Consider the following 15301-nt stretch of genomic DNA (forward strand, 5'->3'; position numbering starts at 1 on the left):
GGAGGTCGGCCTCGCCTTGATCCGGCGAGGCCGAGCTTGCCCGGGCCGGGCGGGCAGGCGCGGCCTCGGGCCACCGCCAGCGAGGCCGAGGCTCGCCGGCCGGGCCGGGCAGCTCGGCCTCGCTGATCTGGGCGAGATCGAGTTCCGCCTGGCCGGCGCGAGGTTGGCTCACCATGGCCGGGCGAGCTCGAGCTCGCCCGATCCGGCGAGGCCGACCTCGCCTAGCGCCGGCGAGGCCGAGGCTCCGGTCGCCGGCCATGGCCGAGGCCTCGACCAAAGCCAAAAGAAAAAGGAACAAGAAAATAAGAGAAAAAAAAAAAAAAGAAAAAAATGTGTTTCTCAAAAGTGTTTCGAAACAAGAAACACAAAATTTGTGTTTCTTGTTTCTTTTTTTGTTCCTCGGAACAAAAACAAAAAGGAATGTAAACGCACACAAACGCGTTGCCTTTTTTTGTTCCCGTGAACAAAACAGAAAATTTCTCGTTCGGGAAAAATGAGGAGTGCAAACAAACGCGCCTTACTTTATATAGAATGGTTATGTGAGTAAATTTTCCATTAAGGCACAATAATAGTGAATTTAGATTTGTGTTATCCCGAGTGCTAAAAAGAAATTTGATGTCCATGTCAATTAAGATGACCTTAAATTGATTAGTGTACAATCTCAAGCGACCACAGCAAGGTGCTCTTAAAGGCCATACAGTGACGATCATTGTATGTGCTCTTAAGGTGCTCTTTTCTGTAAACCCTGCATCCTCTCTCTCTTGATTTTTCAGATTATTAACTTGATGCCTATTTGACAAGACATAAGTCATATCAATATGGCCTTTACAAATGAAAATGTGACATTACGTCGACATTCTGACTATGAAATCGTATCTTTGGACTAATTTAAAGAGTTTTTTGGAAAAAGAAAATATGATTATTTTGAATAAAGAAAAGGAGAAATAGACAAACAATTCCGAATTTCGACCAAAAAATATATAAAGCACCTGACATTATTAATATTATTTTTCCATAGGGCGAAGATCATTTTGGGCCAAAAAAGACAAAAGGCAGGGCTCTCCAGAAGAATCCGTCCGGTGGAAACCCGAACGCCGTTCGTTCCCTCTCGACGAGTCGCCGGCGAAGCTCAGCTCGTCGAAACGAGCAAAGAATCTCTCCTCCTCCTCCCGCCGCCGCCGCCGCCTCCGCCGCCGCAGCAGCAGCAGTCGAGATGGTGAGTTTTTTCTCGGGATAATTTCGTCGAACACTTGCCCTGCGTCCCTGCCTTCCTCCCCTCTCACACCCATGTCTCTGTTCTGTCGCAGGCCGTCACTCTGCACACGAATCTCGGCGACATCAAGTGCGAGATCTTCTGCGACGAGGTCCCCAAAGCTGCCGAGGTCAGTGACTTCCATTCCCTTTTGTCGTCTCCTTGTTTCTTTGGTTATGCAAAGGAGTGGGTGGTTCCCGGGTGAAAACTTCCAAGGAAGGTTGAATGGTGATTTACGTGCTCCTTTTGGAGTTTTTCGGGTGCTGTTTGTGTGGATGTTGCGAATTCTTGGTCGCCCGTGCCCGTCGAGAATGCAAGTTTTAGGCTTGCTGTGGAATTCGTGGCCTTTATGATGGTTGTGATATAAACAACTACAGTTTGACTTTAAGATTGAAATTTGCTATGTTTCGTTTCCAAGGAAGCTTGGATGATGATCTGGGTCGAGGGAGTTTGATTGTGTTGCGGTGGTTTTTCGTGATTGCTGACATTTTTCTCAATATTTTAAAATTTCTCCTTCGTTCTATTATACTTCCTGAGAGTGAGTTAAAGAGGCTCAAATTTGACATTCAAATCTTTGAGCAGTTTCTGTGTAAGTATTTTTTTTGTGGGCTTCTGCTCATTCTCATGATTTTCCAGCATTTTAAAGAATAAATGGGTTGGACTTCAGTTGGTTGTTGCACAGACAGCAGGTGGTCTTGGTTTCTTCCACTTTGCTGTTGCATTTGAGTGTCCAACAAACATGAGTCTATACAGATGTATCATGTTGGTCAAACTAGTATATTAGACTAAAAGGGCGGATTAACATAGATCATTGTCTTTTGGGATTTATGCCTTCAGTTTGTTGGCAGGCTAAAAATTAGAGGTGAAATGGCATTTAACTTGATGGATATGTGCACCCAAAAAAGTAAAGCAACACTGAACCATGTTCCTCTGTTGTTTTGTCAATCTACATATTTAATGCAGCTCCAGCCCTCTGATCTTAATGGGTAGTTTATATTTGAAACTTGGACTGTGGTGCTGCTAATTGTGTACTGGTTGCACATATTGGACATGAGGAGGGTTACAACCTTACCATATCCACATAAATGATGTTTTTATGATGTCTGCTTCTCAAACTAAAGGATTCAGTGTGAAAGTGCACATCATTCTTTTCCCACTGATAAGTTTGTTTTCACTAACTTTTAGATACCCAGCTGAGTAGTGCTGTGATGTGAATATCTTGTTAATGCTTTTTATCTTATTATCTTCCTCCTGTCTGGCTAAAGTTGAGTGAATAATATGGTTCTCAAGAGGAAAATGGCAAAAATGCCCAAATAATTGTAGTTTTGTCCCTTACTCTTGGCTGTTGATTAGAAACTGAGTTCGAAGCATGCAGCAGCCCTTACATTATCTTGAGCAAACTAGTTCAGCTACTTAAATTCCAGAGTTGAGGAAAAACATTATCAGGAAGATAGATTGAATCAGGGCTTGTTGTGTTCAAAATATAGCACGGCTATTGGGTAATATTAGTGCATGGGTACTTTCTGCCTTTAGTTTCTTTGTATCAGTTTGTACTTTTGGCATTCTGTTAAGAAAAAAAAAGTGTTTGATTGCAGAACTTTTTGGCACTGTGTGCCAGCGGGTATTATGACAGCACCATATTTCACCGAAATATCAAGGGTTTTATGATTCAAGGTGGTGACCCCACTGGAACTGGCAAAGGTGGAACCAGCATCTGGGGCAAAAAATTTAATGATGAGATAAGAGAGTCTCTGAAGGTAGTTATTTACCATGTAATCTTTTACTGGAAGCATTCATACCACAACCTTTGCATTGCCTCTTTTCTTTTGTTACCATTCATTTTGAAGGATTACATCTGCTGATCTCGAGATTAACTGGCTTCTCTTTTGTCTTGGAATTGGTCATTCCTCCATTTAGAGAGTGTATGGACCGTTTTGTCAATTTGAAATGTACCAGTAGTGCTTTGGATTTTATTGCCCAACTCTCTTTTTAGAGTGGTCTTAGGTAACCACCTATTGTTTAGGGGGTATTATTCTTTGTAGTTAACTCATGCTCCCTCCCCTCTACATGGCGAGTTGAGAAATACCTAATTATAAACAATCATCAAATAATCTCTGCCATGAAAAGTAAAGCAAACTTCATTTTTGCCCTCATGAGGTTGACTCTATGTTGAAGAAACCATGATCAAGGCCTTTTATCCCTGTATGATTAGCTGACAATTATTTATTTTGTCTAACATTTATCTAACTATCACTCATCATCCTAATTCAGTGAAGTCTTTTTTCCAGCACAATGCAAGGGGAATACTCTCAATGGCTAATAGCGGGCCTAACACCAATGGAAGTCAATTTTTCATCGCATATGCAAAACAACCACATCTGAATGGATTATACACCATCTTTGGCAGAGTGATTCACGGGTTTGAGGTCCTAGATATCATGGAAAAGGTATATGGGCTGCTTGATAGTATTAATTATTATTGAATCCCTGGATGATTATTTAATGCAAGTCCTCTTATTCTCATTGTAAATTGATTTCATCAATTGGGAATCCTCATTTTCTGTTAGTATGGCAATCCCCCCTAAACACGGTTTGGCAAATAGGGCGTCTGTAGGGCGCCCCAGGAATGTCTGTTGGGCGAGTAAACTCTTGTAAACTGTGCTCGTCTCTACAGCTTATAGAAAAGAGATAGCCATGCTGTTTTCGTCCTAAGAATTTTTCCAAAAATGTTCTTATCCATGCTTCCTCTGGCAAGTGACAATAATCCGTGCTTCGTTTTTTTGGTTTGACAGACTCAAACAGGGCCAGGGGACAGACCTCTTGCGGAGATCAGACTCAATCGTGTCACAATTCATGCAAATCCTCTTGCTGGGTAGCCTTTCTTGATGGGTTTTTTTTCTTATCTTGATAGGACTCTTTTACAGTTTTGCTTTAGGTTAGGGATCCCTGTAAGCTGATGATAGATATTGGAGATGGTACCTGTAAGATTCAATTACATCGAACTACCTCAAACCTTGTATTGGAGCATTCCAAATACAAAAGATCGAAAGATGCTTGTTGATATGTGCCGGTGGCCCTGTTGTGCTGGTTGCATGATGGTCTTTGTTTGCGATGTATTCGCCGTTCATCTCAGTGATCGGTCATCAAGTCGTTGCGAAGTAAATATGAATCTTATCCACCCTAATTAGAATTTGATTATCACAAGTTTTTTGGGGTCTCTGGAGGTTCTTTTTTGCGTACATTTTGCTTTTTAAAGGTAGGCTATATTTGTTGTACTTGATTAGGCTGATCCTACCATGGCATGTTAAATGGAATGCATGGCAGATTTTCTGGTCAAATAAGAGGAGCCAAATTTTAAAATTACTACCACCGGCCGTGGTGATTTCGCTCATTAAGTCTTCCCTACCGTGGGGGACTCACTGACCCCTTCTAGGAGGGAGAGGGTTCGACTCTCCGCGAAGACACTTGGCGTCTTACCCGTTCCACGGGAGTGGTGGGTCCTCCCACGTGGGGCTCCGAGTTTACCCCGCCCATCGAGACTGTCTGTGTTGGTACGGTGCGCGGGTTCTTAGATCATCAAAAAAAAATTAAAATTACTTAATCGAACGGTGAATGTGAGCTGGGCTAACATGTGCAAGACATGCTCGCGTTTGTGATGCGTATGGATTCGTCATGGGCGAACTAAAATTGATGTAAGTTGGGCAACTAAAAATAAATTGATGTAAGTCGGGCGACGCCATATTTGGAATTTTACAAACGGACATTGAAGAGAAATGGAAATTTTTTCATTTTTTATATTAACTATTGAGGCAAAAATCTCATTAATTTTTTTTTAATATATATTTAATGTAATTCATAAATTATATTAAAATGTTCAATATATAGTGCATTATTAAAAATTTATAATCACATTCAATATTAAGTTAAAATTTAGAGATCAAATTAATCAAATTAATCTGACAGGGAGATCAAATTAATCAAATTAATCTGAATGCGCCCTGTCACTTCTGTTAGTGCAGCGCGTGCTCCCGCGCTCGTTCTTTTTCATTCGCTCTTTGCTCGGACTCGCCCGTCTCGCGGCGGGACGAATCGATTAGGTTTCCTCTGCGCCATCTCGATTTTTTTTTTTTCCAATGGCGATCGGAGAAGAAGAGAAGCAGCAGCCGGAGGCGTCGCCGCCGGCCGTGAAGACGACGGCGAGCCCCGGCGAGAAAGTGTCGCAGAGCAACTCCTCCGATCCTGCTCCTCCTCCGCCTCCTCCGCTGAAGGAGGAGGAGCCGGGCAGGCCCCAGGGTCCGTCGGAGTTCATCATGGAAGTCGCCGCCAAATTTGCGTCGCAGCCTCTGAGCAACAGCGACCCTCGAGTCTGGGGCGTGCTCACCGCCATTTCGAACAACGCGCGCAAGAGGCACCAGGTCGGCCGTTTTCCTTTTCTCTTTCTTTCCTCCCGTTCTGGATAATGGCGAGGTCGATCGCCTGAAAAAGGCTCTGCGGATGGTCAAAAGCTAGTACATTGCTCTCGGGTGTGGGGAAAAATTTGAGCTTTTGCTCGTAATTCGAGTTTGAGGTGGAAGTGAGTCCTTGTTTCTGTTCAAGATTTGATTTTGATCATCCCAATGCTTGAGTTGCCGGGAAGCGAATTGTCGTTTCGTCGTTAGCATCTTGGAAAGGATTGCTTTTTTAATTCCTTAGTCGTGGAAATAGATGAATTATCTTTACTGAGTAAGGAGGACATTGGAGGTTACTTGGCAGACTGTTAGGCTAGCTTTCTGGTTGTTCTGCAGTAAAGTGTATCAATTGATGAATGCGACTAGCGAGAGGTTTTGTATGTGTCTTTCTATTATTAAAATTTTTAATGTTGTTGCCTCGTGGTCTGAATGTTTCAGTTAAATATTTGTCGAATCGATGAATCTTGTCAGAGCACTCTTCCTAAGTGTTATTTTTTTTATTTATTTATTTTTTAATGCTAGTGAGCCTAACCTGGTAGAGATTTGAATTTAGGGCTCAAATATGCTTCTTACGGCAGATGTGCACAAAATCGGTAGAATGGTAGTGGAATCACATTTTCGGATCGACTCCCTAGCAGTTAGTGGGAATCATTGCATGATACACAAGAAGACAGTCGCTGCTGAAGCTTTGGAAACTTCTAAGGGTCAGATATCAGTTTTTTTGAAAGATACTAGGTATTGCCTATAGCATCAATTTTGTATTTCTTATCTTGCAGTTTTTTCTCCTTTTGCATTTCACCTTCCTTCCTTACTGATGGATGCATTGAGCTTTGTTCAGCACTAACGGGACATATGTTAATTGGACAAAGTTGAAGAAAAGTGATCCTGAAGCCAACATCAATCATGGAGACATTATATCATTTGCTGCTCCTCCTCATCAAGGTATTACATGTGATGCATGCTCAAGTGTTGCTTCCACATTTTTAAATTGCCTGCCTAGTGTGCAATTGTTATTTTCAGTTGGCAGATTTGATTTTAATGGTAAAACTAAGAAGGGCGCCCGACCTAAACATCTAGCTTCATAATGGGGCTTGCATAAATGTGGCTTGAGTTGGAATATAGACCATTTTGAAGGGAGTGAAATGCGAGGGCTTTTAAGAGTTAAGAGTCCGATCTTGTTGATGTATAGAACAGATGGTTACGGGTTTTGAGTTTTTGAGTTACTGAAAAGTTACTTTTTGGTATAGATAGGTTCTTAGACTTTGAAGACTCTTTGTAATTTTGTGAACAGGGCTAGGGGCAATACCCCGTGGTACCTTTAAAAAGAATGTGGGTTATTAACCATAAAGAATTGACTTCTTTCTTGTCCTTTTCCCATTAATTCTTCTGAAAATAAAAACTTGAGCAAAGAGTGGTTAAATAAATGAACAGCCATTCAAGTTAGCAAGTGTTTTCGCTGCCAAGTTAGGTCATAATCGGATATCTTATCAATCTATCCTTATTGCAGAAGCTGCGTATGCATTTGTATTTCGAGAAGTCAGCAGTTGCACTTCATCCACGGCTGGGGGATCCGCTAAAAGAAAAGGAGGTATATATTCATGACATTGGGTATAATGTATGCGTTATATGGGCCATTCTTCTTCTTTTGGGCAAACACAATTAGATTTAGGATTTAAGTGTGGATGCCCTAATACAATGAACTAATTATAAGGATATCCTTGTTTTCTTGGTTGTGACTTCTGTTTGGCTGATTTATCTGTGGATTCTCTTCAAGCTTTGGCATTGCCAATCTTTTATTCCCACCTTTGTTGGCATGAAACTTTAGTCAGATCATGGAAATTATCATCTGCTGAATGATGCCAGTGGAGCTTGCCTAGCATATCGTCTGAAGAGTGGTAGCAAGGACGGCATTCAAATTTTGACTAATACTGGGCAATAGAAAAGTACTGCAGTTTTAGATGGGAGACCTTCATGTGCAATTATGCCTTTTGTGCTTCCACAACAAAAACTTGTGCTGTCTTGCATGTTGAGCACGATTTAAGTGGCAAAAGAATTGTCAATATTGATACCATTTCAAGACTATTCTGAAATGCTTTGGCACAATAAATTTTGTCGAAACTTTCTTCACTCATGGCCCTGAACTTGGCAGAGGAAATTGGTCCTGAAATCAAGAGACTTAAAGGCATCGGCATTGGTTCTCTAGAAGGTCCAATATCTCTTGATGATTTTCGAAGTCTGCAGCATTCAAATACAGTATGTTCAATTGCTTGCATAATTTAGTGACTGATATGGCTAATTTCTGATATGCATTTGTCTCTTAAACGCCAGAAATTATTGATCTACCTTGGAACTTGCTATCTATAGGAATTAAGGAAGCAACTGGAAAATCAGGTCCTTCAAATTGATGCATTGCAGGACGAGAATCGTGCATCTGTTGAACGTCATGAAAATGTATGCTCATCCTTCAAGTTGACCTCTGTTTGGTTTTTTTTTTTTACCGCTTTTGAGTTTTATTGGCTCATATGTGGTTAGATGGACATTTTCAAATTCTTGATCTAGATTTGACAAGTTCCTTAAGTAGTAGTTACTAAAATTTGATGATGTAGGAAATGAAGGAGGTGAAAGAATCAATTTCAAGGTCCTATGTCAAACAGGTTAAAGAGTTGCAAGATATGGTTGACACAAAACAGAAGGAGCTTCAGGAACTGCACAAGTCATCAGCTGAACAAAAACATGTGATTGTAGATCTTAATGAAAGGCTGGATGCTTCTCTGCAGTCATGTGCTGAAGCAAATGAAATTATGGATAGGTAAGTCACAAATGCGCAAATTTCATTTCCTTCACTAACTTACCAGAATTATTACCCTATAATAACCTGATTTACTTTTCCATAGACGCTTTTCACTGGAATAGATGTGGTAAGAGGATTACATGTAAATTTTGGCTTCATAGCTGTCTAATCAGGGGGAATTGCATTTTGATTTATGTCTTTCTTATTTTGTATGCGCCTGTTTGGCAGTGTTTCGTGGTTTAGTTTCTGATTTCTTTCTTTCTACTACTTCTCATATAAGCCTTTCTAAAGGGGTTCCATTACTCCCTTGATATGGGCGGCATGGGTGGCTTTACTTATGGCCTAACTTCTGCAAAGTAACCATGTACAATATCTTATGTGTGGTATGGCATGGACTTGTTTTTGTTGTTTGATCTGCATATGATGGGCTTAGTGGACCTAGAGAAGGTGACAGTGGCTTGAATACTTGCTTTCAGTCAAAAGGCATCCATAGCTAAACTTAAAGAGCAGTTGGTGGAAGAGCGAGATCAAAGAAGAGAAGAACGTGAAAAGGCTGCAGCAGATCTAAAAGCTGCTGTGCAAAGAGCTCATGCAGAGGCTCAGGAGGAGCTAAGGCGGTTTTCAGATGCTGCCTCAAAACAAGAGCAAGAGCAGCAAGAATTGATAAATAAGCTCCAGGTTTGAAGGACTAAATTATGAACTTTAAGTTTGTGATGGTTATCTGGGAAGAATATGAGAGACTATTTGAGCATCTGATTGAAAATATGGTACTGGATCCTCAGGATACAGAGAGGGAAAGGTGCTCATTACTGGATACTTTGAGGATCAAATTGGTACTTCTGCATTAGCTTTTTCTGAGGTTCACTTGATTCTTTATTTTTTCGGTGTTGGGTGGGAATTAAGACGATTGATCAGAAGATTTTGGCACAGGAGGATACAAGGAAAAATTTGGTCATCTCTGACAATAAAGTACGGCAGTTGGAAGCTCAACTTTGTGAAGAACAGGAGGCCTGTCTAGATAAAAGAAAAGTAAGATGTTTCAGCATATACCACAGATGATCTTCCACTTCTAATTTGTTGGTGCACACTTATGCAAGTTCCAACACATCTAATCTGTCTTGTCTTACTGCCACATGTTGGGGCAGAGAGTAGAAGAACTTGAACTTGAGCTCAGAACATCGAGAAAAGAGCTTGAAAGTGAAAAGGTATGAATTTTCACTATTTAGTATTCCGTCCTTATTTTTTTCAAAGAGTGGGAAGTGCAACTTCCTCTCATAACATAGTCCATTACCTCTTGACCAAAGATGGGCTGTGCCTCTACGAAAACCTTGTACAACAGTTTAGAAGGCTTTAATTGATGGTCAGGTGGAACATAAGAATAATAGCCAAACGAGTTTTCTTGCAAGCATAGTTAGGCATATTTTTTCTCATTTTATCAATGTCTGAAGACAACTTCTGTATAGTAACTTGGTAAGAAAACTCTTCTTTCATGATGGCTGTATTTATTGCAAGCCCTATCATTTCAATGGGGATTTGCTCTGCACTTTCAGTGTGGATTGTAACTGCTGGCTCCCCTGAGAAAGCACTAAAAGAGTTGCAACTAAGTTTGGGCTTCTTTTATCTGATCTAGGAGAGATCTACTGGTGAACAAACTTTTTCCTTGAAGTGTTGAAAATGGTCAAATGGCAGCAAAAGGATTCGCTCACGTTGGTTTGTGTTTGTGTAGCTGCCAGAATGCTTGCTTCAATTGATCTTTGGATGAGGATAGATGGCCCTAACTATATCTTGCCAGATTTGCTAATCTGAAAAGAAGCCAAGATATCTTACTATGGACTGGTGTCTTCTGTTTATTTGAGATTTTTCCTGAAGTTGCTTGGACATCAATTACATCCTTTTCAAGTACATGGTTTGTGGGAGAAGAGATAGTCATATAGTTCTCTAATCCATCTTGTTTTTCTAAAAGATTGGGTAGATTGATATTTTTTTTTTCTTGTTCTTATCAAAATGTGCATGTTGAATTGGAAATTTGAGAATTTGTCACCTTTAAGTGCATCTGAGTTGAGGCATTCCCTGGCCTTGGTAGCAGGCTGCTCGAGAAGAAGCATGGGCAAAGGTTTCAAAACTTGAGCTTGAGATTAGTGCTGCAATCCGCGATCTTGATTTTGAGAGGAGACGGTTGAAAGGTGCCCGGGAAAGAGTGATGCTGCGGTGAGATGTTCAAACTCATTGATATTCTGCAATATTTGACATTTGCCACTGTAATCTGTGCACATTGCATTAAAGTTTCCTCTTCTGCTTCATGATTTTTGGGGGCTTCATTGGTCATGCAGTGAGACTCAGTTACGGGCATTTTATTCTACAACTGAAGAAATCACGGTCTTATTCTCGAAGCAGCAGGAACAATTGAAAGCGATGCAGAGGACCCTGGAGGATGAGGAGAATTACGAAAACACTTCACTTGATGTTGACCTCAATGTAACTTATGGGAACATTGACTGTTTCCTGAACAGAAGGAAAGAGGAGAACAGCAATCGCAGTAACAACGATGCCAAGGGAAATTCTGCTATGTCAGCGCAGAGATGCAACAGTGTTCATGTTGTGGCATCTACAGACGAAGATAGTGTCACTGAGAAACATGAATGTGATATCAGAAGCCAAGAAGACGCTCAAAATACACAAGAGGCCGATTTCACCAGTGCTGGTCAGAATGTTAAAGGTGGATTTGGCTCTGAGATTCATGGTGTTGGAACGGAACCAGTTATGGAGGGAGATCCCATTGATACTGAGCAAGTTCTCGAGACTGAGAGCCCTGGAATTGATGGTGCGCGAAATATTGATCTGAATAGAGTAAGTACTTTGGCGGGGGACACAATGCAACTTGATGAGGGAGAAAATGTGCAAGAAACTGCTGATCAAGTTCAAACACTTAGTCAGGAACAGGAAACTCTGCAGCAATATGAATCGAACAATGCTCCAGAAACCTTAAAAGCTACGCAAGATATTGAAGCGGAAACTCTTGGCACAATCAGGACAGCAGACCTCTTAGCTTCCGAAGTTGCTGGGAGTTGGGCCTGTAGCACTGCTCCCTCTATCCATGGAGAGAATGAATCTCCTAGAAGTAGAGGTCAGAATGAAATAGGTGCGGCACCTTTACCCGATTCCAATGGCTTTGTTGCCGAGAGTCAAAGTACTCCATCATCCGATGCAGCTGTGGCTAGACTGAATCAAGAACGAGGTGCTTTGACTGAGATGATTGGGATTGTTGCCCCTGATCTGAAGGAGAAGTTTGCTGGTGCAATGAGTATTGATCACTCTGAGGGGAGAGAAAACCAGGGTTCTGTTTCAGACTCTGATACGGAGGATTACACTGGAAGTGATCATGCTAACGGCAGTGCCCAAGGGCAGTCAAGTTCAGATACGGAGATCGAAGAGAGCAGCAGAGCTGATGGGGGTCGAAATTTGGATGATCCGATGGATGAAAATGATGAAGATACCCAAGAAGACTCGCTTGGCTAGAAATTTTGTACGTGGTATTTGAATCAGGTCTCTATCGATGTTTGACACTGAAAGTATCTACATTCTTCCCTCTTCCCCCTCTTCTCCTTTTTCTCAGGAATCTGTATCTTTTTGTAAATAACTAAATTATTTATAGAAATTATTATTTGCTAATGACATTTCCTGTCGTATCCTTCTATTCATAGTGTTTGTGCCATGAAGTTGGAAGATCATATATGAAAGTGCGATCTGCTCGAATGAATGGTTTGCAGTTTATTGCAGGAACTTTCCTTTTCAATTGAGATGGTCTTCACTTCATGTTATCTTCTGATGTGCTTGCGAATGAAGAAAACCAAAGCTCGTGGAATCCTCTAGTTCTCCGGGCGACATTGGGTTTAAACTGGTGTCTATTTTTTCTATGTTCTTTATCCAAGTGTGAATCGCATCCATATGGTTAAAAATTGCTTCTGTCGATTTGGCATGGGAGCAACTTGATGAAGCCTTTCTGGTTGTACTTCGTTTCGAGTTGGATCGGTTGTTTCGGCAAATTTCGTGAGAAGGAAGATTATGCAGCTAATAAGTTCGAGTAATCTCTCATACCTCTCCATTAGTCAGCACTTCAGCGATTTTCTTTGTCCTCTTTTCCCCTAGTTTTTGTTGTCTTCCGAGAAGCACTTCACAGACGGAAAAGACAGGACGCAAATCATGTAATAGCTATACGTATAATGCTTCTTAGTTTCAAATTGATATAGCTTGACCACTGAACATGGTAAATCTGAGGAAGCAAGATGGAACATGAAGGATGTCATTTTGGAATGAAGATGACCAATATCAATACATTCCCACCAAGATGAAGTCATCGTCGTCAAGGACCTGAACTTCTCTTTCTCCCACGAAATGCTCTCTTCCAATGTCCTTCACCAAGCCCACAAATTCTTGCCTCTTCGATAGAGGAAGCGGTACATAAGGAAGCTTGAAGACCGGCCGGACCACCCCAAGTTGAGCCAGAGCAGTGTTCAGTCCAATCGGGGCTGGCTCATGGAGGAGCCATTCGATCAGAGGCATGAGCTTTTTGTTCAACGAAGGACTCTTCTTCCCCGCTACCAATTCCCGCATCAAGCCAGGAATCAAATTGCTAGCAACCGACATCGCTCCCGTGGCACCCAAATCCCACCTAGCATCATGGCATTCATGATCCATCCCGCACCAAACCGTTTTCCCCTCCTCTGCATACCACCTGACGCGATCATATCCAACACATTCCTTAACGCCGACAAAGTTCGGGCTCGCAGCCAAGGTTTGAACGACGGTAGGCGGAATGTCCTGACCCGTCCTTGATGGCATGTTATATATTATCATCGGGCCCATAGGCAAAACACTATTGAAGTGAGCAAGCAAGCCAGGTATCGACGTTTTGCCATAGTAAGGATTGATTTGAAGGGAAGCATGCATTCCAACAGCAAAGCCCTGCTCAGTAGCCTGCATTGCTTCACTGGTGGAGTTACTTCCGGTGTTGCCAATCACCTTCAGCGAAGCGCCAAAGCGAGTGACAGTGTGTCCAATGAGCGTGATGTGCTCGTCCCAGCTCATCAAATGGCCTTCCCCGGCTGTGCCACCAACGATGACGCCGTCCACACCCTGCGCAATCTGCATATCGATCAAGCCATCATAAGCTTTGAGGTCCAGTCTGCCATCATGTAGGTACGGGGTTTTGATGCCTGTGATCAGCCGGAGTGATTGATATCCTCGACCGGAGTCCTGGATCAGCAAAGCAACAAATCATTGCACGGCCAACTGCTTAATGAGTGCATATTCACCACGTGCAGCAGCCAGGCAATGCATAGAAACAAAATCGAAAACCATCTCATTTTGTCATGATAGAATTTTTTTTTTTTTTTTTGGTGAAAGGTAAGAATTATATTGACTTTAAACCAAAAGAGCTATATATAGCTATATAGCAAGAACTCGGTCCCAAAAACTTGCACTCACGAAGACAACAAGTCAGAGTGAGTGGAAGGGGGCCAAGGTAAAAGGAAACCAAGCCAAGGGCAAGGGAAAGAAAAAAGGCCAAACAACGGCACAAAACCAGCAAGTCTAAACCAACACAGACATCAATGAGGAAGCACTACCAACAAAAGAAACCAAGCACGGCTCTATGATGGAATTTGTAACATAGAACTTCATTAGAACACGATGTTGAAAATTGCATTCGCGACTGTAGCAGACATTCACAACGAGCTGAGTATGTAACTTCTGCAATGCAGGATTTTGCAATATGCCTGGCCGTGCACACATTTTATATGGATTACCTGTTTTGGATTTCTTGGTTTCGCACAGGGAGGCAGAGATTACGGACTATAGTCACCTTTCGAGGCCTCCAATTCGCCTTCCTTCTGTTCCACAATCATAGTGAGCAGCAAAGAAAGGGAAAACGAAGGAAACGCAGAAGAAGTTGAAACAGATGGAAGAGAAGTAGCAAGAACATTTGACAAACTCTGGCTTTCTTAACAATCTACACAAACCAGATCTTGCTCCGGATGTGGGTATAGGTCGAAAAAAATTCATCCTGAGCGAACAATCATTATAAACAATTCGATCTTTTCCTAAGCAATCGACACGCGAGTACTCGACTCGATTCCCAAAGAGCGTCTCGTGGTTCTTTGGGATTTGCCCATGAATCTTCATCTGACCTTGTGCGCTCGCACCCGCGTGTCCGTAACACATACAGACATGCATACATACTTGTTGAAACTTGAAAGTAACTGTACATCGAACAAGAAATTGATCGAAATCGGTCGAGGGAAAGCACAGAATGAAGAACCTCTCGTGATCATCGCTCAGTAACCGGAGCTGCGATGTCGACCCTCTCGTGCACATGCCATGGCACTTCAGCTGAGCCATCTTTAGAAGCAGACGGCAGGAGAGAATGTAGTAATTTGCACTTGATGTGTGTATTTTTGTCTGTTGAAATCCATTACCAGCTGCAGCTGCATTTTATGGCTTTGATGAATAGCTATGGAGTTGAGGTCAACGTGAAGCAACTGAGAAGGAGTCAATTTTGGGGAAACTTTAGCCTAAAGGTCCTAAGTTTTATTAGTGGAATATGATAGGGCTCCAAATGCACAATCAATTCCTTAACTTCACTTAAACGTATAATCTACAACCGTATATTGAAAACTACAACATAAAGTTGTCGTGTATGCGAAAATTCAAATGTCATCACAAAGATAATTTTGTATGTATTTATTCATTGAAAGAATTCGATTGTAATTTTTTAAAAAAAATGGACTTGATTGTACAAATTAAATTGGGTTC

At 41.7% G+C, this 15301-nt stretch overlaps 2 protein-coding genes and 1 pseudogene across 4 annotated transcripts; 2 read left to right on the forward strand and 1 right to left on the reverse strand.

Moving 5' to 3' along the window:
* Window positions 1–1004: 1004 nt before the first annotated feature.
* Window positions 1005–4315, forward strand: LOC104444336 (peptidyl-prolyl cis-trans isomerase CYP18-1). The gene is made up of 5 exons (XM_010057986.3): window positions 1005–1216; window positions 1308–1382; window positions 2848–3009; window positions 3541–3699; window positions 4045–4315. Exons 1-5 carry the CDS (start codon window positions 1214–1216, stop codon window positions 4126–4128), a joined length of 483 nt encoding a protein of 160 aa, XP_010056288.1. The 5' UTR covers window positions 1005–1213; the 3' UTR covers window positions 4129–4315.
* A 971-nt stretch (window positions 4316–5286) lies between these two features.
* On the forward strand, window positions 5287–12189 carry LOC104444337 (myosin-9). 3 transcript variants are annotated; one of them, XM_039312601.1, is made up of 13 exons: window positions 5287–5667; window positions 6254–6435; window positions 6539–6642; window positions 7208–7288; window positions 7850–7953; window positions 8065–8151; window positions 8355–8509; window positions 8968–9169; window positions 9274–9324; window positions 9422–9520; window positions 9637–9696; window positions 10575–10699; window positions 10822–12189. In XM_039312601.1, exons 1-13 carry the CDS (start codon window positions 5386–5388, stop codon window positions 12005–12007), a joined length of 2718 nt encoding a protein of 905 aa, XP_039168535.1. In that variant the 5' UTR covers window positions 5287–5385; the 3' UTR covers window positions 12008–12189. The 3 variants fall into 3 exon arrangements, with proteins under 3 accessions (XP_039168535.1, XP_010056291.2, XP_010056292.2); XM_010057989.3 differs by having other exon boundaries at window positions 5288–5667; window positions 8307–8509; XM_010057990.3 differs by having other exon boundaries at window positions 5288–5667; window positions 8307–8509; window positions 10578–10699.
* A 503-nt stretch (window positions 12190–12692) lies between these two features.
* Window positions 12693–15046, reverse strand: LOC104444338 (annotated as a pseudogene).
* Between the last annotated feature and the right edge of the window lie 255 nt (window positions 15047–15301).

Source organism: Eucalyptus grandis, chromosome 5 (assembly GCF_016545825.1).
Source record: "Eucalyptus grandis isolate ANBG69807.140 chromosome 5, ASM1654582v1, whole genome shotgun sequence".
Taxonomy (NCBI): Eukaryota; Viridiplantae; Streptophyta; class Magnoliopsida; order Myrtales; family Myrtaceae; genus Eucalyptus; species Eucalyptus grandis.

What these genes read in the sequence shown, in the direction of transcription:
- LOC104444336 (XM_010057986.3), top strand. An exon ending in AGGTCCCCAAAGCTGCCGAG is followed by an intron (nt 1,383 to 2,847) that starts GTCAGTGACTTC and finishes GTTTGATTGCAG; the next exon opens with AACTTTTTGGCACTGTGTGC. An exon ending in AGATAAGAGAGTCTCTGAAG is followed by an intron (nt 3,010 to 3,540) that starts GTAGTTATTTAC and finishes TCTTTTTTCCAG; the next exon opens with CACAATGCAAGGGGAATACT.
- LOC104444337 (XM_010057989.3), top strand. Translation starts at nt 5,386, where the DNA reads ATGGCGATCGGAGAAGAAGAGAAGCAGCAGCCGGAGGCGTCGCCGCCG. An exon ending in GTTTTTTTGAAAGATACTAG is followed by an intron (nt 6,436 to 6,538) that starts GTATTGCCTATA and finishes AGCTTTGTTCAG; the next exon opens with CACTAACGGGACATATGTTA. An exon ending in AATTGATAAATAAGCTCCAG is followed by an intron (nt 9,170 to 9,273) that starts GTTTGAAGGACT and finishes CTGGATCCTCAG; the next exon opens with GATACAGAGAGGGAAAGGTG.